This window comes from Strix uralensis, chromosome 9, assembly GCF_047716275.1.
Source record: "Strix uralensis isolate ZFMK-TIS-50842 chromosome 9, bStrUra1, whole genome shotgun sequence".
NCBI classification, from domain to species: domain Eukaryota; kingdom Metazoa; phylum Chordata; class Aves; order Strigiformes; family Strigidae; genus Strix; species Strix uralensis.
In genome coordinates, this window is record NC_133980.1 from 29,452,581 (window position 1) to 29,477,568 (window position 24,988).

The window sequence follows — 24,988 nt, forward strand, 5'->3', positions numbered from 1 at the left end:
AGGGTTAACGACCTCCCAGGAGCAACAGAGGCTGAAAAACCCACTGCTGTTGTTCTTAAATTCAAAAACCAGAACTAAATAAAAATGAGGAATGTTGTTAAATAGAAGCGAAAACCAGGCAGCTGAGTTTACAGGCTGCACATGGACTGTTTAAGAACACTGTATTGAAAGTTCAGAGCAAATGCTTGCCTATCTCCTATCGAAGGCACTTGAAAAAGTGCCAGAGAAAGTTGGCATGGCTTAACAGCAGGATAATGGAGGTTATTAAAAGCAAGGAGGCATCGTTCAAAAAGCTGACATAGTATGCAAGTGAGAAAACTAAGAAAGCCCATAAACCTGAGCAAGTTAAACCTAAAAAACAGAATGAAGCTAACCAGAAAGGTAGTTTTTCAAACTTGCAACAGGCATAAAATGAATAATTCCTTTTTCAAACTTGCCTGCAGCAGGAAGCCAGCCAAAGAAATCTGTAGGGCTAGTAGGTGATCAGGTTACAAAAGGAGTTTCCAGCCATAGCAGGAAAACAAAATGCAAGGGCTGCATCAGTGTTTAATTCAGTGACCATGCCAGGATGCTTCTTCCCAGGGAACTCGCTGGAGAGTGGATCATAATGAAGCAGCTTGTAGAGGCAATAGTGCGAACAGTTAAAATACGCAGTAATAATAAGCAGTAATAAGTTGCCAGCACCAGAGAATATTCATTCAGAAACTCTCAAGGAAGTTAAAGTGGAGTAGCTAGACTACCAACTGTGGCTTTTAACCTCATGCTAAAAACTGTGCTGGAACCCTATACCTGAAAGGCAGTGAATGTGGGAATAACTTAAAAAAAGGGTTTCCAGAGAGAGATTGAAGGCAGCTATAAATCAGTAAGCCTGATGTTTTTATTGTGAGAATTAGTAGATTCTGTTGTAAAGAAAAAATTCAGCGTGTGCATCTCTGATTACGGTATGATGAGGAATAGTTGACTTGGCTTTCTTTTTTTTAAAGAAAGTCTTACTTCAAAGCTAACAGTGGTCCTTGAGAGCATCACCAAGCGTGTCTGAAAATCCTACCAGGATGGCTAGCACTGCTTGGTCAGTGCTCAATAGCAGCCCAAGAAGTAAATGGGATGTTGATTATTCAGCAAGGCACAGGGTTATATCCAAAAGCAATTTGTTCTCCCGATACAGTCAGCAGAAGTGGAGAAGCTTTTGAGTTTCAAAAAAGCAGGGGGGTGTTTGGTGTGTTTGGGGATCAAAAAAAAGCTTCTTCCGGCCCTGCCATCTGAACTAGTAATGTAGCTGTGGTTTGCCTGTCTCTTGAATACTATGTTCAGCTATGGTCCTTCTACCCAAAAAATATCCCAAAAGCACATTGTAGGTGGCTCTGGAAGGGGCAACAAGTATCGTTAGGGAGAGCAATGACAAAGTTAGACTAGGGCAGTTGGGTCTGTAAAAGAGAGCAGAGATGGGTACAGTGATACAGGACATACAACCATTTGCAACCGTGAAGTAGGGAATCTCCAGCACGGGTAAAGGGCAGCAGATAGAGCTAGCAGCTGGCATGCCCAGAGCAAACAAGATGAGATCCCTCTGGCTGAAAAAGCTAGTTAAGTTTTGCAGGGTGTTACAGGTGCCTCTCTGTTTGTCTCAGGCTGCTTACTGCTTTCAAACTCTTGGTACCATGAAAGAAATGCATGCAAGTCATCTCTGGAATATAATAGGTTTTTTTGTTTCTGGTATGATGGGGTGCTTTTTGCAACACACGTTTTGTCACCTTGATTTTTTGAAAGTGGGAAAAAAAAGTACTGGAGAACAGAGCAAATCCTGCAAAACAAATAGGAGGTTGTTCACACTTAAAGGACAGAAGTGCTAAGATTTTTTGAGTTACCTAAAATACATTTTAATGGGTGAGAGACTTTAAAAATGCCATTCTTTCAAAGTCTAGCTTGCAAAATCTTCTGGTTTTAACTTTGATAAGTTAATTTTGAATTTATTACTGTGGCAAGCAGTCATGTTCATGTCCATTTTGTTTTAAAACAGCATTAGTGACAGCAGTAGCTCGCAAGGTTTATCCCAACCTTCCACACAGACGACACAGTACTTGCGAGCTGACACGCCAAACAATGCAACGCCAGTAACCAGTAAGTGTTAATCTAATTACAGACCCTTGCAACAGACCCTCTTGGTCACAGCTGGAGTATTTGGTGATAGGGGTCACACCAATTTAGTATCAAGTACAAGAGAAGAGCATGAATACTCTCCTGGCTCTGTTTGCCTCTTGAGTTCATGTGGTGTGTGGTTTTATCCAGCCATGCCATAGTTGAGATCGAGGCCTCCTTAAGTACAGGGGCCCAGGTGTCATCATATGAGCATGATAACTGTGTTATGTGCCATGGGATATTCTCCCTGCGCGTAGATCAGTCAGCCAGAAAGGCTTCACTGGTATCTGTGAAGCATCTGTTTTCTTAACACTGGAAAGAAGCTGCCTTAGGCAGTTCAAGCAGAGGGTGGTATAGAGCTGGAAGAGATAACAACAGCAAGTGGAGGTACCCACCTAGCCCTGGGATCAGTTACTGAGTGGAGACCAAAACAAGTGATGTTGTGTGTTACTGATGATTATGTTAATCTTTTCACCTTGTTGCTGCAATCTGCAATGGAAATGAACGGGGCGGGGAAAAAGCTTTGCAAGGGTGATATATTCCTGATCTCTTACTGTTTACAGCTTTGCTTGAAAGAACATGAAATAGTTAAAAAAACAGTGAATTAAAAGGAAGGGTGGTGTTAATAATGATTAATGACTTGATTTTTTTTTTTAAGCAACTAATAAGACCAAAAGTCTCCCATTGTCTTTTGATTGCACTTAGTAGTGATGTTGACCATCCCAATTCATGAGGGAGCACTGCAGAGATGTCATGATTACTGTTCAGCCCTACTGTGTTTTCCTGTTTCCTCCCCATGTGTGGAAGCAGGTGTTTACCTAAGATTGAACTGCAACTTTGGGAAAGTTTTGGCTTTCTTCTGAAATATACTGAAAATGTTCTGAAATCTCCCTAAAAAAAAAAAAAGGATTTTTTTTGTCATCTGAGTTCATATTTCCCTTGCACAGAGCTCTCTTTAAAATTTATTTACTAGAAACATTAATTTAAAAATAAGTAATATAAAAAAAACCCCACTTCCTTCCATAGAGTTTGGAAGAGACCTTAGCATGCGACTGATTCTTGGGCTGGTTTTCCCCCCTTGCCACCCAAAGTCCTTCCCCAGTCTTTTTATTTTCCATCTCTTAGCCCTGATCACGTTGTGCTGTTGATGTCCTATCAACCTCAGGGTTTTAGGTTGGCCCTCTAAGTCACACCATTTGGTTAATTTGAGTATGACCCCTGGAAACTCATCACTGAGCCTCTGGCAGAAGGGGAGAGGACCAAGCCCATAATGATTAAACCCTCCTCACCTTGACAAGGGTGGTAGCCATGATGGCTAAATGGCACCTGTTTGCTGTGTTCAGTCCTTGTTGTTTCAAAATGTCTCTTACCTGTTTTGGGACACCCCTGGTAGCACAGAAAATAGTGAAAATGAATGTAAGAAGAAGAAAGACTGGATGCATGAAATAAAAAGAAAGAACATTCTTAGTCCTTCCACAGCTGTACTAACTTTATTTTCAGTAACACTTAAATTTAAGAAAAAAAAAATCAAAGTAATTCACAAGATTTTTCTCATTTATAAACTTGTACAAAAACATTCAGTGCTTTCTGACTGTATTAGTGCACCTAGATGTCTAGAAGGGCCAGAAGAGGGCACTGGTAGTTTTGGTTACATCCTGCTGGGGTAAGGCATCTTCCTCACTCCAACAAGGCTTCTGACAGTCTTCGACTGGTCTTTATTTCCTTGTCAGGGAAGTGCAGTGAGGTGTTAATCAGCTTCAGTACGTAAGAAGTTTTGTTTACTAGGTGTTAATAATGAGACCTGATTGCACGACACTATAGAGAATTCCTGTGTGATTTTTTTCCCCGCAGATTATTATATTCACGTGATTCTCTTGTGTTTTTTGTTGTTTAATACTATAATCTTTTTAAGATTAATACATATCTTTTTAAGTACGCGCTGCTTGCGTGTCTTTATACCTGCAGGTGGTGCTGAGGTGAAGCAATGTGCTTGTGTTCTTGTTATAAGGGTATTTATATTGGTTTGTTTGGCTCTGCTGGCTCCTCAGGTTATCCTACGTTACGGATAGAGAAGAATGATCTTAAAAGTGTCACTCTAATGGAAGCAAAAGCTAAAGTGAAGGACATAGCCATCTCCAGGGAGAGGATAACTCTAAAAGATGTGCTCCAAGAAGGTATTTATAGGACTCGGGACACTTGTTGGTTACAACATGGTGTATATGTATATTTTTATAGCTAGATTTGTTTTCTGAAATTAATCATGGATGACGTTTCTGATCTTCGTGACTTTGGTGGAGGAGAAGAATGATGAATGTTTGCATTTGGGGTGTGGGGAAAGCAGTTTCTAGAATTCATTGATACAGGGGAGCAACTAACCATGCTCAGTAAATCATTCAGCTTGTCTGTCTTAATCTGGTGCTTTAAAGGAAGGGGTTAGATGGCTCAGGAATGAGGTAATCAGTTGGGGCTGCAAGTGGCAAACACTTCTGTAAGTTACTGCAGAGAGCTTCTCTTGACTAAAAAAAAAATCAAAACAAAAAAAACCCAAAGCCTGCAGAAACCTCCATTGTCTAAGCTCATTGTCTCAATTTGATAGCTTCTGATTTGGAAATCTGATCAGCAGATGCAGCATGTACAGCTCTGATATGAAAAATTCAGAGATTACCTGATTCTTTTGTCTTGTTTAATGTTTACTTTGGAAGTGTTCATGCACAACATTGTTGATATTGAATTTGGGAAATAGGCTTAAATATTTAGGGGTTTTTGTCAATATTCTTTACTGCTGCAACTTCAAGTCTGTGTTCGCTGAGCCTTATGAGAAATCAAACTTTTCAAAGCTGGAGATCTGAGATACTCATCCTTTGGAAGGAGAACTGCTAAATGCTTTGCATTACTGTCGAAGAACAATGGGATGATGCTAACACTCCCCATTTAATGTATGCCTCTAAATCTCTAAGGAGCTAGCTTTGTGCTCCACTCCAGTGGAGCTTCCTTTGCATGCGGGATGTGCTTTGTGTTCCTTTGTACTGTCTGTTGCCCGTAGCTCTGATGTTAGGAGTCATCCGATGACTGGAAGTGACTCAGTGCCGCAGCTACGCTTCAGGTGTTCAGCACGGAGTGACAGAGCTGCCCTGTTCTGCGAGATGCAGCTTAAACAGCTGCTGAATGCAGTGTGGACCCGGTTAATACTGGGGTCTTGTTTCTTGGCCTCCAGCAGTTGTCTGAGTCTGTTAAAACCTTCAAGAGTTAGAGGACTAGAAGACAGATCCTGATGATCGATCATCAGTTTTAGTTCAGGATTGTAGCAGAGGTGAGCCTCTGTCATCTAAGAACAAAAGAGCTTCAGAGGGGAAGAAGTGAATAGAAACACCTGCATAAAACTTCCAAGAATTCTTAAGTGCTGCTGAGGGAACTGAAATATATTTTACAGATCTTGGCCAGAGATTGATTATAAGCTCATATGGAGCGATGGGCGAAGGCCAACTGTAGGAGTTTTAATAAGGCCAAATGCCGGGTGCTGCACTTGGGCCACAACAACCCCCAGCAGCGCTACAGGCTTGGGGAGGAGTGGCTGGAGAGCTGCCAGTCAGAGAGGGACCTGGGGGTGTTGATTGACAGCCGGCTGAACATGAGCCAGCAGTGTGCCCAGGTGGCCAAGAAGGCCAATGGCATCCTGGCTTGTATCAGCACCAGCGTGGCCAGCAGGGACAGGGAAGGGATCTTGCCCCTGTACTCGGCACTGGTGAGGCCGCCCCTCGATGAGTGGGTTCAGTTTTGGGCCCCTCCCTCCAAAAAGGCCATTGAATGACTCAAGCGTGTCCAGAGAAGGGCAACGGAGCTGGTGCAGGGTCTGGAGCACAGGTCTGATGGGGAGCGGCTGAGGGAACTGGGGGGGTTTAGTCTGGAGAAGAGGAGGCTGAGGGGAGACCTCATGGCCCTCTACAACTCCCTGAAAGGAGGGTGCAGAGAGGGGGGATGAGTCTCTTTAACCAAGTAACAAGTGAGAGGGCAAGAGGTAATGGCCTCAAGTTGCCCCAGGGAAGGTTTAGGCTGGCTCTTAGGAAGTATTTCTTTACAGAACAGGTTGTTGGGTGTTGGAATGGGCTGCCCAGGGAGGTGGTGGAGTCCCCATCCCTGGAGGTGTTCAAGAGGCGGGTTGACATGGCACTTAAGGATATGGTGTAGTTGGGATCTGTCAGTGCTGGGTTAACAGTTGGACTAGATGATCTTCAAGGTCCCTTCCAACCTGGATGATTCTGTGATTCTGTGAAGTAGCTTCCATAACTTAATCTATTTGAACATTTTAATAATTTAGGAGATTATGGCTCTGCTGTGGTGTAACCAGTTGAAAAATGTAAAGCAGCAGGTCTGAAAGTGCGCAGAGGCATCTGTAGGGACCTTTTGTATTGCTGGGCTTGTGCAGCACCTGATTCTGAATCTGCTTCAAGCTCATATTGTACTGGATATAAGACAAAAATGTAGGTGTCCTAAAAAAAAGTTTCTAGTGGAATAGCTGTGCTTTAGCAAATGGAACAGATATGAACAGTAAGTGGACCTTTACCATTTTCTGGTGAAGCAGAGAAATGGCTTAGATGTCCAGTCTGGAATACAAACACCATAATCTGTAAAAAGCTCAGAGGAGAGTGAGGCAGAAATAGCATGTGCACAGTGCTGTTGCTAAATGTTATAGCACACCAGTGATATAAAATTCTTGCTAAGATAGGAGTCTTTCAGGGTACTATTAGGAAAAAAAAAAAAAAAAGCCAAAAACCAACAAAAACCCACCACCAAAACAACAAAATCCCAAACTGGACCACACAGGCGTGCTGTGTTATGGTCCTACTGTGTCCAGATATTGGATTGCATGAAAATTACGTTCTAGTCATAACTGTTTTTACATGCTTCCCCAGTCTCTTTAATTCCAGCATTTACACTTAGATAGCCTGATACCATGTTTCAGTACAGAATCACAGAATCAACTAGGTTGGAAAGGACCTTGAAGATCATCTAGTCCAACCATTAACCTAACACTGCCAGTTCCCATCTACACCATATCTCTCAGCGCTATGTCGACCCTACTCTTAAACACCTCCAGGGATGGGGACTCCATCTCCCTGGACAATCCATTCCACTGCCTAATAACCTGTTCTGTAAAGAAATACTTCCTGACATCTAGTCTAAACCTTCCCTGGTGCAACTTGAGGCCATTCCCTCTTGTCCTATCACTTGTTACTTGGTTAAAGAGACTCATCCCCCCTCTCTGCACCCTCCTTTCAGGGAGTTGTAGAGGGCCATGAGGTCTCCCCTCAGCCTCCTCTTCTCCAGACTAAACCCCCCCAGTTCCCTCAGCCGCTCCCCATCAGACCTGTGCTCCAGACCCTGCACCAGCTCCGTTGCCCTTCTCTGGACACGCTCGAGTCATTCAATGGCCTTTTTGGAGGGAGGGGCCCAAAACTGAACCCACTCATCGAGGGGCGGCCTCACCAGTGCCGAGTACAGGGATAAGATCCCTTCCCTGTCCCTGCTGGCCACGCTAGTGCTGATACACGCCAGGATGCCATTGGCCTTCTTGGCCACCTGGGCACACTGCTGGCTCATGTTCAGCCAGCTGTCAATCAAAGATTGACAAGTACAAGATGCTATCTTCCCTTTGACTTTTACATGTATCTATATATTGAAAATATATTGAAGGCACTTTCTTGGTGTCTTCAAGAACCAGGATAGAAGGGTTTTAGTTTGCTAAAGTTAAATAATTCATGCTGCCTTGTAGTCTCCTTAATTAAACTACTTCTTAGTGAGATGACCCCTGTCTTGCAGGGTTTACTTTGCAGTCCCAGGGCAGGTGATGGAAATGTTGCACCGTCCCTGTTAAGTATTTAGAAACCAAATGAGACCTACACTTCATGCCAGGAGATGTACAACCAGGCTAAGGCAATCCTATCAAAGATCTTTCAGCCTAATCAGACAGGGCAAATCAATGGGAAAGGGATGTAATGTATAAATAGACTGCATGAAGATGATGCACGCATTGGTGCCACGGAGGAGGTGTTACAGAAAAGAATTGCCCACCTGAGTTGTATAAAAAGTTAATTCTGTGTGCGTTACCACGCTGCAATTGCTCTTACTCCAGCTGTTCAGTGTATCTCCTCTTCATGCAATGGTATGTTAAAAATTTTGTGAATGGAAAAATGTTGGAGAGTCTGGAAAAAAACCCCAAACAAACCCAACACCTTCCAGCTGAGGTGAAACATTTGAGTAATGTGGTACTGTTGGGTTTTTTTTTTCCAAACGGTTCCATGTGTACTGGTTCGCTGAAACCAGTATTGCCCTGTGAACATTTCCAAAAGAATTTAATCTTTGTGAGAAATGTTTTGACTGGAGAGTTCTAGACTGGCTGAATGAGAAAAGGATGAAGCTAGAGGTTTTTAGTGCAGCTGACTGACTAAACTGCCACAAATAAACCCATCATCAGTATTGATACTGGATGATAACCGGATTCCTCTGCTATCATTAATTCACTCTAGCACTTGTCCCCCTAAATTTTAGTCATCTAAACCTTTCAGCATTTAGTGCATATAGTTCTGAATCTACCTCATGCTGGAGAGGTGGCTGGGTTATATATTGTTGACTTAATAGGGCATTCAGGACTTCCGTTTTAACTGCTGTTGTTCCTAACTTTCTGCTGTGGCTGATGCATTTTGAGGTAGTATTTTCTTAAGACATACTAAATTCTGTTAATGTTATCAGTGTATTTTAACCACATAATACTTATTAATTGTATGTTCTCTTCACAGGCACATTTGGGCGCATTTTCCATGGGATTCTAATAGAAGAAAAAGACCCCAGTAAAGAGAAACAAGTTTTTGTCAAAACTGTTAAAGGTATGTGTTTACATAAAGGAGTGGGTTTGTGTCCAGTTGTTTGGATTATGATGCATGCTGAGTGTATCCAATCTGTCTTTAAAAACAACCCCTCTTCCCCAAAATATGCAAATGGCTACTGCTTAAAAAGCAAAAGCAGTTTGGATGCTGCCTTCAGCCAGAGAGAACAGAAATCTTATATGGAAGAAAAATGCATGTGTTCTCCACCAGTGCCTTCAGTTATTACGTCTTGAATACTTTCGCTTATTATTCTTCTAAGTAAAAATTATATTTGTGTTTTTCCCCCTAGCATGTCACTGTTCTTTCCATCCACAGCTTTTTCCCCTGCAAATTGCTGAAAAAGGCACCTGCAGTGCCTCTGAAAAATCTGTTACAAACATGCGTGGCTGTACAAAAGATAGGGCATAGTTTCTGCCGTCCTTAAACTTTGCTACCAAAGCATGAGAATTATCATTTAGAACTTAATTTATACAAATACAGCAGCTTTGTTCAAGAAATATGCTGTTGGAGTGATTTAAGTCATGATAGGTAGACTTAAGAAACAACAAGGTAAGTATAGATGAAAACAGTATTACATGTATCCTACATATATCCTTTCCTCTCACTCATCATTGTGAGAGTTCTGTAGTAGCTCACAACAGTTTTGCTGAATTCCCTGTACAGTACTTGCTTCACCAGTTATTTTTGTCATTTCAGCTGGGTGTATTATTGGTTTATCGTTTTACAACTTCTTTAAAAAAAATAATCAGGCTTCTATAGTAATTTTAACATGTCTTAAGTTGTTTTGCCTGGCTAGTAATTTTAAAAGATACTAATTCTAAAGAAGGTGGGGATTGGTGAAGCTAAACTTTGTTGTTGTTGAATCTTTCTGGTACCCATTTATTCCATGCCATTTTAAAGAAAAATATATTGCTTAAAGAAAGCAACCTTCTATTATTCTTGGTATGTTTCTCACAGTCAGATGCTTGTGATAATAAAGTGTATGTGGAAAGCCACTTTAGAAGATTCATGCTCACTTCAAGGGGAGAAATTTCTTAGTCAACCTGACTTGGAATAAAAGTAGCTAGAAAAGGGGTCCCTACTTCTTGAAATGGTCTGAAGTGGCAGTTAGGGATGGATGCTGTTGCATTCTTTACCTGCACATTGTTCTTGATATAGGCCTAGTGGGATGGTGTGCTTTGGCAGTGAAGACAGGTCAGTGCCTGATACCATACCTGCTGCTCTAACAAAATATGTTGAACTTAAAAAGGTCTGACTTGTCAGTATTACGGGCCAGGTACCAGCTGTGAGTAATCAACATAGGCAATGTGAAATTAGCCTCCTTTCCTGCCTGAGAAATCCCTACCTCCTAATCAGCATGGTATGGCCAAACTGTAAGGTGGGATGGGTACCGACAGTGAGTACTGCTCTGTGGGCAGCAGGAGGGTAACCTGTGAGTAATCTGTCTCAGTATTGAGTCAGCCAGCAGACCTTGATCTGTGCTCTGAAACAACTGTTTGTGTTTCTGCTAATGGGATTCACAGAGGGCTAAACAGTGAGGACTTGCTGCTGTCACTTGTCCTGCTCTTTTCTCTTGCATGTCCTTGTGAGTATTCCTAGATTCAGAGTGACAGTTACTCTCATCACAAGATACTTCCATTATTTCTTCAGGAGTGCCTCTGAGGTGGTACGCTTTGATTCTGTAGCACTTTTCCTCCCTGTTGAGTCCAGAGAGGACTTCTGAAGAGTAGATACACTGCCCCTTTGGAAGATGTTGGAGGCTACCATTTAGCATGATGGTGGTAGCTAGAACTGTGTTTGCTAGTCATAGCCTTAGCAAAAGTAATGGTCGTCTTATATAAAGGCAAGTATTTTCTTGTAGTGACTTCTAGCAGGAAACAAAGGAGTGTCCTCTATTTAAAAAAAAATAATAAAAAAGGTATGCTTCTTTCCAGTATTTTAGGAACTGTTCCTGAATTCTGCCCTCTTCTGTTGCCTCTCCCCCCACCAAACAGGGAGTCACATTGCTTTAATTTGATATAGTTTCCAGAAGACTTACCCCGTATCACGTGAGCCTGGTGCTCCTCTGTGTGTGATGAGGCAGTCTAACTTGGGGCATCATTCGCCAGTGTCGCCTCAATCTGTGATCCCCTTTGCTGTGTTATTTGGTGGTTCTCTGCCCTGATTCAGAGTCAACAAATGCTATGGCTCTTGTGAGCCCCAAAATTATTGTGAGCTGGTGCAGTTTGACAGCTGTGCAGCACTACTCAGGCATACTTACTCTTTATAGCATTGGATTAAATGACAAGACAACATTTGTGAGAACAGATCTTAATTTAGCTGCCTCCCATCACCACTTATCCAACTGCTTTACCTCAGTGGGGCTTCCAATCCACTCTTAAAGCTGCATCTCTCCCTTTCAGTGGTTTGTATCTTTGACGCAACACACATCCTCACTTCTCTAGCCCTTCCCTTTGGAGTGGAAGACTTGCTGGCTGTGGTGAACTGGAGCATGGTCTTAAGGGAGTAATGATATTCACATAATTGTTGCCCGTGGAGAATTTCTCAGCTTTAAAAAGGATCTATATGGACAAAGTTTATAATAGATTTTGCTGATACTTGTCAGTGAAACAATACTGGTTTGGGCAGCAGAACGTTGCTAGGAAAATAACTGTAAACACCCCCACATCTCCTTACAGCAGTTCATTTGCAGTGGTAATATTAAGCAGTTTCATCTTCGTACCCTGGCTGCGATAGCTGTGTGTGCAGCTGGATCATGTAATAAGTTGGGAATTTGATCTGCTTGGAAAAAAAAACCCTGCAAAAATTCTCTCTTAACCAGATTTTTTTCCTTGATCTCGTTCGTTCTGTGACCACACACACACACTGCTGTTTTGGCACAAACGCAGGAGTAGGGCAGGACCACAAAAGCGAGATGGGTAGGAGAGCTATTAAACTGACTTAAATATCTCTGTTGCTGAAGGCAAGAAAGGAGCCTGAGGATCATGAAAAAGCAACAAGGAAAAAAGGCTTTGTCTGTGTAGCTAAGTTATCCCCCCCGAAAAGTAAGAGCTGCTCCAGAACTGTCTTGTTTTACCCAGTGGTGTGCTCTGAAATTGATAAAATAAAATCCAGTGGTACCCCGAATGAGAGAAAATAATGGGGAGGGAGTGTGGGGTGTTTCAGATTTTCTGAAAAATATGAACTGAATTTCTCTCAGCAGATGCTGTGAGGAAGAATAACCTGCTTGAGAGAAAAAATACCTCTTCTCACCAGGATCAGAGCTTGAGAAACTTACGACATTGCATTGGCTGTTTTGACATTAGGGTAGTTGCTGTGGCTTTATGTTATGGAATTGGCAATAGAAGAACACCTGGACATGGCAAATATGATCATTATACTTGTGTCCAAACTAGAATTTCATATTAGAATCATATAATCATTTGGGTTGGAAGGGACCTTTAAACATCATCTAGTCCAACCCCCTGCCATGGGCAGGGACACCTTCCACTAGCCCAGGTTGCCCAAAGTCCCGTCCAACCTGGCCTTGAACCCTTCCAGGGAGGGGGCAGCCACAGCTTCTCTGGGCAACTTGTGTCAGCGTCTCACCACCCTCACTGGAGGGGGGAAAAAAAAAAAAAAAATTACTTATGTCCTGTTTAAATCTACCCTCTTTTAGTTTAAAACTGTTGCCCCTTGTCCTGTTGCTACAGGCCGTGATAAAAAGTCTTTTTTATAAGCCCCCTTTAAGTACTGAAAGGCCACAGCAAGGTCTCCCTGAAGCATTTTCTTCTCCAGGCTGCACAACCTCAACTCTCTCAGCCTTTCTCCATACCAGAGGTGTTCCAGAACTCAGATCGTTTTCATGGCCCTTCTCTGCACCTGCTCTAACAGGTCCATGGTTTTCTTGTACTGAGGACCCCAGAGCTGGATGCAGTACTCCAGGTGAGGTCTCATGAGGGCAGAGTAGAGGGGCAGAATCCCCTCCTTCAACCTGGGAACTTTGTCTAGACGTGACCTTAGTTGGTGCAGTTGTGTACTGGATGTCAACCTTCACCCCTGCAGAATAACACCCGTGTACTGGCATACATGTGGCTTTGTGTCGGATGTCACCACTGCAGGCTGTATTGATCCGAGCAAGTTTGCATTGTACAGAGAGGTAAAGCTAGTGGAGTAAGTGATTATCCACTGGACGTGCCCAAGAAAGCCCAGCAAACGGTATATATGGGACTGGAAGGCTTCCTTGTGCCATGGGCAGCTCATGTATGTTGGCTTTTAGGAGAAGACCTCTGCTGTACTAGGAAGCGTGTCAAAGAAGGGTTATTATGCTATTCAAGCAATGGTTTCTGAATACTGCTTGTTAGGAAAAACCTGTGAAGAATGGTCATGCCATGGATATAACAGCAGGTGCTTATCATAATGGATATCTCTTGTGTTCCTCCTTCAGTTGTTGGTGTATTATAGGATCCATAACCTTTCAAGACGGATTACTTCTAATAATGTAGACAGTGGAGAATGTGCTGTCAGTTTTCTCATTTCATATCCTGGAGAAGATGCATGTTGTGGCTGACATGCTCATCAGACAGTAGTTAGACCTGAGTATTTCCTGCTCTGAGATGAATGTGTTTGCAGCCTTGTCAGTTTGCCTCTTTGCCATCTTCTTATCTCTCCCTGGGGTTGATCGTTTTCCCCAAAGGATCAAAAAGCAAAGATAGTTGACTGGTTATGGCAGTGACTGCAGCAGCCCTTCCCACTTTCCTCCCCTGATGTTTTCTAGCCCTCTGATAAGGTGTTGAGCATTACTGTAAACCAGAAGAGTGCTGACTGAAATCAAGAAGTCTTGTTTTTTCTGAACTTAGTACTTGTTTTCCCTTCTGAAGTGATCTGCTGTTAAAGGAATCGGTAATACATAAAAACTGAGAAAGCCTGGACCTGCCTACCTTTGTCCTGAGTAACTCTGTAAGTGAAAGAGGCCATTCAGAGAGTGTGTGAGACTAGTTTCCAGGAATGTATTGTATTCCCCATTTTCTCAAGCTGGGATTGACCTCTTAGGTCAGGCTCTGAAAGAGCAAGTTTGATCCTAATAAAGCAACATCAGTGCAGAAGGCAAATAGGTTGGAGTTTGCTTGTTTACCCTTATTTGACTAGTTTTTCCTACACCACAGAATTTGTCTGGGGTCTTTCATCTGAACTGTTCATTAAGTATTGAAGTACTTTTCAGCCAATTCAGTGATTACTTGTTGCATAGTTTGTAAACTGATCAGACTGAAAAGTTGGAGACAGTTCTCTCGAAATCTCAACACCACATCTTTTATAAAGAGAGTCTGAAGGCAGAATTCATCCCCGAGTGCCAGAAGTTCACTGCAGATTCCTTAGAAGAGGATTTTCTTTCACCTAACTGTAGTGCACTCCAGAGAAAAGTTGCAACATGCCCCAGGTAGTGACAAAGCTTCTACCTGCATGTTCATGAAATACGTTAATTTATAATGTTTTTTTTTTTAATGCTGTATCATCTAACGCTTTAGAGTATGTCTGGATCCTGGAGTCTTCCATTACGTGCAGTGCTCTGTGCCAAAGAGGAGAGCTTAAAAGAAAAATGTGTATCGGTTGGCGAAATTAGAGACAGCTTTCTGGAAGCTCTAATAACTTACAAAGATCACAAGCCCTGGGCAAAAGTTCCCTTGTTCATAGTTTCTCTAGATCCTTAATGTTGGACATCCAGTTGTTCTTTGCAGTTTGCAGTTTCACTGTGTATTAATTTGCTAGTCGTTGTCGTAAAAGTTTTCACATTTCATCTTTTCTGTGGATAATTTGCCTTCGTTCTTTCTTTAAATGGACACGCATGAAGATTAAGGATATGTGTCTCATTACCAGTAAGAACAAGAATATGTTATGTGGACTATATTTGGGATATTGGAATCCGTGGATCAACACAACCTGAATAAGTTCTTTGTTAGAAAGATGAGAAACTTAGCTGGCATTTGCGTTCTTCATTGTGTTTCTTGCTCTACAGTAGAATTGTTTTATGAGGTTGTAATGCTTCACTTTCCGATAGGAGGTTTCCAATCACTCGGAACTTCGGGAAGTGTCTCGGCGTGTTTCTCAGAGCTGGTATTGCATCTCTTGTCAGTGATTGACAGATCTCTTCTGCCTTTATATGGCATGAAATAGGCTTTCTTGTGAATCTTCTAGATCATCTTGCGTCAGAAGAGGAAGAAAACACACGGCTTTCACCTTTGATTTAAAGAACGCATTGTTTAATGGTGCTTTTCCTGTGAAGGAGAAAATTCTTTGCAGAACAAATGGAATTGTGTTATTCCAGGAACATACGCAGTGAGTTTTGAGTTGTGCAGAGCCCTGACTCATTTAGTACGTTCTGGCCAAGGTACATTTCTGTTAAAAACAACCGATCGTGCTGTTCAAGATAACCTGACTGCTTCCATTTCTTTTTCTAACCACTTAAAATTTTTCCTATGTTCAAGGAAGGAGTGTTTGAAAACAAACCACCCATGAAAAGCACTGGAAACAAAGTCATAGTGTAAGTGAAGATTAACTCTTAAGACTTCATCATTTTATTAACTTTAACAAAGTCTTGAGTTTTGTTCACATCCTCGTAGGTCACTAAAGGATTTTCAGCACCCTTGGCTACCTCCAACATTATACTCTTTAAAATTTTTATTTATTGTTAATCTGAGATGGGATGCTCAAAGCGTACCCACATAGACAATGTGGATCATGATGCTGTAATGGAAGCCTTGGCGAAGGACCGTACCATGAATTCATCTGGTACATCTCAGGGCTGCAGCTGCCTAGGATGAGTCAAAACACGCACTTTGCAGTGCAAGTTTGTGTTGAGTTGTAGGTATGAGGGAACCTATTAGATGTTAAATGTTGTATATTAAAACAAGTAGGACTTAACTGTCCATAGCATGCAGACCTGTTACTGCCTTCATGTGATGGCTGTTTTGGCCTGCTTACGGCCCAGCTGAGTGCAAGTTGGTGACCCTTTAGAACTTCTTTAGTACATTTAGAAGGTGTAGGAATAGAGATCCTGAGAACTTAGGCTATGCAAAACAGGGGAAAGCAAAAGGCATAGTTAGGTGAAATAACACAAAGCTTGTTATAAACCCTTAACCAAGTTGGAGGGTTTCTTCTTCCTATTAGACATATAGTATACTGCAACCTGGAGCATATGCAGTTGTTCCTAAGGTACTGATTTAAATTGCATTTGACTTTACATTTCTGGGCAGTTCATTCTTAAAAGCACTGTCTTGTGAAACTATTTATAAGTTTAAGTTCATGCCTTAAATGTACAGTATTTAAGTTAAGGGGCCACTCGTGTTTAACATCTTTATTGATGATCTAGACGAGGGGATCGAGTGCACCCTCAGTCAGTTTGCAGATGACACCAAGTTGGGTGGGAGTGTTGATCTGCTCGAGGGTAGGGAGGCTCTGCAGAGAGATCTGGCCAGGCTGGAGCGATGGGCTAAGGCCAACTGTATGAGCTTCACTAAGGCCAAATGCCGGGTGCTGCACTTCGGCCACAACAACCCCCAGCAGTGCTACAGGCTTGGGGAGGAGTGGCTGGAGAGCTGCCAGTCAGAGAGGGACCTGGGGGGGTTGATTGACAGCCAGCTGAACATGAGCCAGCAGTGTGCCCAGGTGGCCAAGAAGGCCAATGGCATCCTGGATTGTATCAGCACTAGCGTGGCCAGCAGGGACAGGGAAGGGATCTTGCCCCTGTACTCGGCACTGGTGAGGCCGCCCCCTAATGAGTGGGTTCAGTTTTGGGCCCCTCCCTCCAAAAAGGCCATTGAATGACTCGAGCGTGTCCAGAGAAGGGCAACGGAGCTGGTGCAGGGTCTGGAGCACAGGTCTGATGGGGAGCGGCTGAGGGAACTGGGGGGGTTTAGTGTGGAGAAGAGGAGGCTGAGGGGAGACCTCATGGCCCTCTACAACTCCCTGAAAGGAGGGTGCAGAGAGGGGGGATGAGTCTCTTGAGCCAAGGAACCAACGCCAGGACAAGAGGGAATGGCCTCAAGTTGCACCAGGGAAGGTTTAGACTGGATATTAGGAAGTATTTCTTTACAGAACGGGTAGTCAGGCGTTGGAATGGGCTGCCCAGGGAGGTGGTGGAGTCCCCATCCCTGGAGGTGTTCAAGAGTCGGGTTGACATAGCACTTAGGGATCTGGTGTAGTTGGAAACTGTGAGTGCTAGGTTAACAGTTGGACTAGATGATCTTCAAGGTCCTTTCCAACCTAGATGATTCTGTGATTCTAAGTTAATAGTTAAAAGCATTTAACCTCCCAAAATCAGAATACAAGATCTTGTTTCTGTAGAAGAAAGTTTATGACAAAAAAAAAATCCCAGAAAAGAGCTGCTTCTAGTCTGTTAAATTCTTAAGCATCTTCCTAAAGGAAGATACTTGAATTTAAAGAATTAGGGAAAAGTGGCCAATTTTTGAATATCAACTTAAAAATAGGCTGTATTTGTCATTCAGTCCTAGTTCATTAAGAAAGTATCCTGAGACCTGAAATAGTACAGTATGCATTAAAAAAATCACTCGGTAGCAGCTCTGAGGTTCCAAAGTACTATACCACTTCAAGATTTACTATTCCATATGCTTCTGCAGGGAAAAACAAATTTCATCATCTACAGTACATTTTCATTTACATAGTTAAAATCACTACTTGTATTTCAATTTTGTTAGCTGCTGCCCTTTAGCAGTTGATAGACTTTGAAGCATTAAATCACTTACATGTCACTTCCCCAGTTTCACTTCATTTACTTTCAGCTTCATTTTAAGTTAAATGTATTACTGAGCACAGGGCCTTTTGCTTGTTGCTATTTGCTGCTGCTAGTTGGATTTTAGTATTGTTATGTAGGGAAGTAGCAGTATCCCCAAATCATACTTCTCTCTACCCTTTTCTGTGGCTTAAAACTGTGTGTGCATTCGTAATGTAGGAAAACCAGAACGGTATTCCCCATTTTAGCAGTGTTGTGTTGAATCATTTCCAGAATATATTGAAGTTAGGCTTGAATTTGAAAATATAAACTGTGTTGCTTTGGAAAATAAAGTTGTGCAGTGTGGAAACACGTTTTAATATAAATAACCTTGGTGTTAAGATTGGAAGAGAAATCCTGCTCTGAAACTTTTACAAAACCAAGCATGGTTGTCCTATGCTGTAACCTCCTTACGTTATCATTTGTGTATGTATGTCTTGACATACAGAAGATGTGAATTCTGTAAGCTGCGTGGCTGCCTTGTGAAGCAGATGGATGTTGATGTGTGAGAGTATAGCCATTACCTGCGTGCCTCTGGCTAGCTTGACTTGCGTGCGCAATAAGAGCGGCTAAACGGGAGCAAGGTGGTTTTCCTTCACTTCCGTGGTGGGCAGAAAGCCATCGGATGTGCTACTGGCTTCCATGGTAGCTTGTCACTGCCTAACTGTTAGGGCCTCTTGAAGTTTTAAAGAGCAGATATTTCTGTGTATGTACTTTCCCTTCCATCTATGAAAAAGCAGATTGGATCATGACTACTTGCGTTCCTTAAGCAGTTCATCCTTCTGTTGAAGGAAAATTCTGAAAATGTCTGATAGCAGCATTAAAAATGTCATGTACAGCAGATGCGAACTCAGGATAGTCTTTGAGTGTTGATTTTCTTCTAAAAACCCAAAGGCTTGTGTAGAAGGGTTCATTCAGGCATGTATTCTCTTTGAACTGGGTTTGAATTCTGCCTTGAGAGAGATTTTACATAATTGCTCTGCAGAAGCAGCAGTAATTGTAAAGGATGTGTTGCTACTAGGAGCATTTCTTACCCGAAGCTGAACATTTAGGGCAGTTCTAGTACTACACTCTCAACTCCTGTGGACACAGTCTGTGACCGTTGTGCCTGACTGTGTGCTTTTCACCCTTCAATAACTTGAGCTTGTGGACTTTGTCACAGTACATTTGGCAAAGCCCAAAAGTCTGAAAGATAATAAAGGTCATACCAGCTTTGTGGAAACAGGTAGCCGTATAGAAAAGGGGTTGTATAAGCATGGGGAATATTAGCCTGCAATATGAGACAGAAGGAAGTTCGCACAGGAACAAGACGTTACAAATGGTCCAAAGGTGAGAAGAGCTTCCGGTAAAACATCTTTTTTTAAATATTGCTGTCAGGAGATGTGTTGCGCAGAAGGCTTAGACTTCCTAGCTGTAGTGTTTGAGGAGTTGCTTCCCATAGGAGTGCTGGAAGAAATTGCTGTGTGTTACTGCCCATAGCAGACTGTGAAAGGTGTCTGGAATGAATTATTTCAATCTTGAAGCCTTTGGTTTTATGTCTTTTAAGACTCTGCTTTGTCTTCTGTCTGAAGAAATAGATTTCAGTGACTGTACTACAATCTAAAGTCTTTTAAGTCGTAATGCAGCGCCTTGCTATTTTGAGATTCTAGGAGGTCTGACTTAAAATGTTATTCTTGAAAGCTATCCAGCTAATGGGGTAACCCACTGCAATATCCAGGTAATTGCTGCTTTTCATCTCTGGTAAGTAATTTGAGGTGTGGAGTGACTCTTTTCCGATACGCTACCATGTAGTGACTGTAGAGCATGATGCTGTACAGTTGTTAAATGTGCCCAGTCTCAAAGCAAGCAAATTGCTGCAGTGTTAGTGTCATTGCAGAACTCCCCAGAGATTTTTTTTTTTTTTTTCACGTGAGTGTTACAGTGATTCATGTAGGTGATGATGAACAAAGATTTTAAAATGCAGTTTTGCAGATGGACTTTGACAGGTTGGTAAAAATCAAATAGGTGCCCTTGCTCCCCATGAACCAGGAAGGGCCTCAGCACATGTAACACTTGCCAGAATTGTGTGGAGAGATTAGGCTCTTATATAAAACCAGTAGTGCCAAGAGCTCCATTGTGCCTGGCTATATACAAATAACGTAATATCATGAGATAAACTTGCAGCCGTATCAAAGCTTCTTGAAATCCTAGCTTGTTCTTGCTCTCTGCCTTAGGGTAGACTTTCACAGCCAGGCTCTTGGCACAGAAAGGGTAAAACCAGTGCTTTAAAAGCATCTTCCTAGTTCTGGAATGCATTTACATCTATCTCAGATAGACTTGCTTTTAAGTACTTTCTTAAAGTTGGACCTTTTTGGTCCTAATTGACCATCTAGAATTACTACTGGGTATTAAATCTTGAAGTCATGTGACTTGAAGTCTTTGCTGTTCAGTTACTCAGCTGTTGGTGTGTGATTGTGAAAATAGCCTTTTGAAAATACATGGTGCTCTTTTGGGGCTGAGAAGCACTGACCTGGCTACAGCTCATGATCATCAGGCTGCAACTGCACGAATTGTTGAGCACTGACGTATTAATCACAAATAGTGTTAATATCTCAGAGGGAAGTTTAGCTTTTTTTAGGGCTTTGAAGAAGTTGTGCAATGAAGCCCTTGTTGCCTTGCCCTGGAGTGTTTGACTTAAACTTGGGGCTGTTTCCTGATGCACAGATTTAATATATGGGAGACTGTAGCCTCCTCTTGTCATGGCTTTAAGTTGCTATTCTAATTTAAGAGGTTTCTAGCTCTGTGGGAGGCTTTCTCCCCCATTCCCCCCTCTTCAGCTGTGTGTGGCTGTGTTCATATCAAATGACTTCACAGATCTGGTACAGAAAAAATGAGCTGAAAGAGCCTGCGGGCATTTTTGTGTGTCTGATAAGATCATTCCCCAGGTCTCGTTTTGTGTGGCTGCACACATGGTTCTGTGAATAAAATGCCCGTGTGCGTGCTTACATGTAACGCTTAGAGATTTGATATGTGGTTTGGTACAGGATTGCAGGAAAATGAAATCTGTAGGATTCACCTTAGTATCTCCTCATAAAAATGTCTCACCACGCTGGAATTGCTAGGTCATGGCTGTCCCTGGCTTCGCTCTGGGACTGTGTATTTCTCGTGTGAAAGCCAGAAATACTGTGGATTTTCTGGATTGCTTTTAAGGGTCTTCAGTGCAGGATGGTCAGATTCATCAAGTCGTCTACAACAAAATGTGTTATTACCAAAATCACCGTCTTCCTGATCTATGAAGACCTGTCTGTTGGGTGCTTGAAAGTGGTTATAATCTACTAAATGTGACAGTTTGAAATGTACTTTTTGTTGTGTAACTAAAGAAAATGCCTTTAAAAGGAAGTCTGATTGCAGTAGGGACTGTTGCAGTATTTTTTTCTTACCCCTTTTTGACTAGAATCACTCAAAGAAGTGGTGATTTATATTCTGTTTTGAATAATATCTAGTACAAAACCACAATAATCAAATTGTGTGGTTGTTCTAAATTGGCACCAGTCTAAGCTAGAGGAGGATTAGCCTTGTACTGCTATTGTTTGTTCTTAGCGTGTTGAATTTGTTGGTGTTTTGTAAGTTTTTTCCATACAGAAAACAAGGAAATAATATTGATAAGAAAACACAATACGGATGCTGGGACTGTTTCACAAGATAAGATTTAGATTTCCGTATATACTTGAATGGGAGTCAATCGTCCTTTTTGGTGCTCAATGACTATAGCATGGTGTCTCCAGGCTGAAAGAAAACAATGAAACGTAACAGTGACCTGCTGAAAAACCCCCTGTGTGATGGAAAGGGAAAGGCCTGGGCAGAAGAGTGTCATCTCTTACACTGTTAGTGTGAGGAGATGAATAGGTGCATTATCCGAACCAGATCAACTTGTTCTGTAGACTTTAAAGCCAGTCTTAAATAATCTCTGATTTCGAGCTTCGAATTATTACATGGTGGCTCTTATAATTAAAAGCAAACCAGTTAAGCAAGCACAGGGCCAAAGAGTGTATAAACGAGTTAATCAGCTTAAACTCACACCTAGTAATCTCTTTTCTCCCTTTGTGGTGTGCTGGGTTGAAGAAGTTGTGGTCTTTGAGTTGTAGTAATGAATGCATTTAAACCTGAAGCTGTGTACTAGCAGCCTGCTGGCAGTTCCTCTGACTTCTTACAATATGCTTTTACACCTCTCTTTTTAATGCTTCTTGCCCTTTATAACAGTTGGGTGATGCAGCCGTTCATGCCTATGTAACTTCATTTTAATGTAGTATCTTGTTTTTTCTTACGTGTTCACAAGCCTTCTGAAGTCTTGTCTCCTACGTATCAAATTCATCACATACAAAACACTTGAGTGCTATTGCTGCACAGTAGGTAGGACCTTCTCTTTCTTGTGCCTCTGTGTGTTGGAGTGCAAACCGACCATTACTTAAATGTCTCCTGCACTTCAAGAACCTGTTCATACCCTCCCCTATACTGACTTGTTATCAAATACAAGGAAATGCACCGTTCTGTGCATCCCATAATATACCGCAGCCATAATTGTCACTAATCTAATGGCACCTCTGTGTCTGCACTTCTCTAGAGCGCTGTCTTTTGGCTTGTGGTGGTCCAGGTCCTTGCAGCCTGTGCTGGGTCTAGGCAGCTTTGCTCCGTAAGGGTTTCCAAGCATACTCAGGGTTTAGTGCCTCTGGCTGGGACCTGTATCTGCATTTATAGCCTCCACTTCCTGATCTCCTCCTTTTTTAGTGCCTGTATGCTTTTGGAAAGGCATGCCTCCTTTTTAATCTCTTCTGAGCCAAGGTGGTAAAGCAGCCTTTGAAGCAGTTTGCCTTGGGATATCATTCCTTTCCCTGATTTAGGGGAACTTTCTCAATCCAGCCAATGTTTTGTGGCTCACAGGTTCTTGAGTTGCGTGATTTCTCTTTTGATGAACCCTTCTTAGGCAGGAGCTGTGTTGTGCCTCAAGCTGTCTCCACTTCCAGCAGATCTGGAAAGCTAAATGCCAATTTGTGTATTATGGTTAGAGCCTGTCTATTTAGCTTGCCCTTGCCATGAGGGGGAGGTCACGCTCTCCCTCGGGGCTTTGTGCTTTCTTTCCCTACCTCATGCTCATCTGCACTGACCACATTCACCACTCTTAACTCAGTCAAAAGTCATGTTTTCTTTTGCAGGGTTAAAGTTCAGTTAGGGAAGGGTGTTGGAGCTCGTACAGTGAGGAGGGTAAGACCATGAAGAAGGGAAAAGAGCAGATGAGTTCTCTCCTCTTCCTCCCAGGGCAGTAAAATGTTAGTTTGACTCATCTGTAATATGTAAATTCATCCTAATGCAACAAGGAAAACTATTTGGCCTTTGCTGGGCTCTCTCCTGTGCTAGCATGCTGCCTAGGCACACTGGTACTAGTACTAGCACGAAGGAAGGACAGAAAATGCACCCTGGTATGAGGAGGGTGGGATTGTGAGAGCTCCAATTTACATCGTGTTAAGCTTCCCTGTTGCTTCTCGCCACTAGAGGAAGGGAAAAAACACAAACATACACAAAAATATTTGTCTGGAAGGGGTTACACTTCTCCTTCTGCCCAGTAGATGTTCTGATTGCTGTGGGTTACTGGAGTTATCACAGATGCTTGAGTTTTAGCTGGCAGCAGTAATTTTTTTTTTTTTCTTTTTGAAAGGTGGGGAAGAGAACAGTAAACATTTCTAAGGTTACCAAGAGTCAAGTGTTTCAAGTAGAGAGCAGTAAATAAATAAATCTAGAAATAAATGGTCTCCATTGGTGTGGAAGTAATCCGCAGAAGCCTGTACTGGTAATTCATCAACAAACCAGTGTCTTCTGAGCACTTCTGTGCTTTTGGGAAATGCACGGCAAGCTCCCTTTCTTCCAGCAGCACCAGCCCTGTGTGCAGGATGTGACCCCCACTGCCTAGTGCAGGCAATTCATGCCTGCCCAGAAGCTGTCAGGAAGTGGCAAAAGTACAGTGTGTCAGCACCTAGAGTGTGTTTTATTTCCTTTTTTGGCTTCACCCCATTTGTTTAAGCAGAAATATGCCCTAGAACTTGGCTTACTTGTTTGGGGTTTTTTAAAACTCCATTTTAAAAAAAGTAGGCAAACAAGTTCTGTTTGTGCTCAAATGACCTCAACTGACTTGCAAATCTGGACCAAATTTTAATTAATATGTTGATTTGCTTCCAAAGTTATATCTGTGGTTCCGTTTTTTTTTTTAATCAGATCAAGCCTCAGAGGTACAGGTGACAATGATGCTGACTGAAAGCTGTAAACTCAGAGGACTTCATCACAGGTAAGCTAAATAGTGTTTATAAGCAAAGCTATATCTCTCTGAGCTGAAAATACTTGTGCTTAAAGCTCCCTAGGGAGGAAAAGAAACTTTTTTTTTCAGAATTCAGCAACATTTTGTGTATTTTAATTTTTTTTTCTTAAGCTGTAAAGAGCTGAAACTATTTTTGTTGCACTTCAAAATACAGAACTGTAGATATAAGCTCTTTTTCCTAGCAGCACAGTCTGTAAAATTAAATGGTAGCAGCGTGTGGGGAAAATAAGAAGTCTTTTGGTTTGGTGTTCCAATCCTCTCAGTGAAATATGGGTAGATATTCCTTATATATATTCTTAGCTATTGCAGAAAAAGGTGCTGCAGGCACCTGTTTATGCTGGTTCTTGCACAGGCTGGTTGTTAAATGTGGTGGGAATCTTAGTGATGACGAGAGTAAGTATATGTGCAGGTTGATTGTGCATTTAGCTAATTTACTAGTCTGCTTTGTATTGTTCATGATTTTCTAGATGGCACATAAAAGTACTGTGATTAGGTACTGTCCCACAGGGACAGAAGGAAATGCTTGTTAGGGCTTTTGCACATGAGTTGTCCTGGTATAGCATCATAACATCACTGATGGGATTTATTCCTTAAGAAGTAGTGGCATGGTTTTTTGGGGTGATGGCTTAAGTTTTTTTAAATTGATGCCCCAAACAGCTTGAGTTAGTGGCAGTTTTGCAGCTTGGATTAAAGGCTGAAACTGCCCTTAAATATCCTCATTACTGGCAAGGGATGCAGGTAAGAAGAAACCTATGGTAATTGATCTTTTTTACTGGTAAAGTGAAGGAAATGAAAATAGTTCAAGCAGAATTATTAGTTCTACAGAGCATTTAAAAGTTGCTTTTCTAGAAGTTATTATAGTTA

At 42.1% G+C, this 24,988-nt stretch overlaps 1 protein-coding gene across 2 annotated transcripts in view; it reads left to right on the forward strand.

Annotated features, from left to right (window-relative positions):
• The window catches only part of RYK (receptor like tyrosine kinase), a 61,868-nt gene that overhangs the window by 24,345 nt on the left and 12,535 nt on the right, over positions 1 to 24,988 (forward strand). The window contains exons 7-10 of one of the 2 annotated variants that reach the window (XM_074878005.1): positions 2,018 to 2,118; positions 4,176 to 4,310; positions 8,931 to 9,017; positions 24,025 to 24,094. In XM_074878005.1, coding sequence (XP_074734106.1) covers positions 2,018 to 2,118; positions 4,176 to 4,310; positions 8,931 to 9,017; positions 24,025 to 24,094 — 393 coding nt within the window. The remainder of the gene's footprint in view (positions 1 to 2,017; positions 2,119 to 4,175; positions 4,311 to 8,930; positions 9,018 to 24,024; positions 24,095 to 24,988) is intronic. The other variant, XM_074878006.1, reaches the window with a different exon arrangement.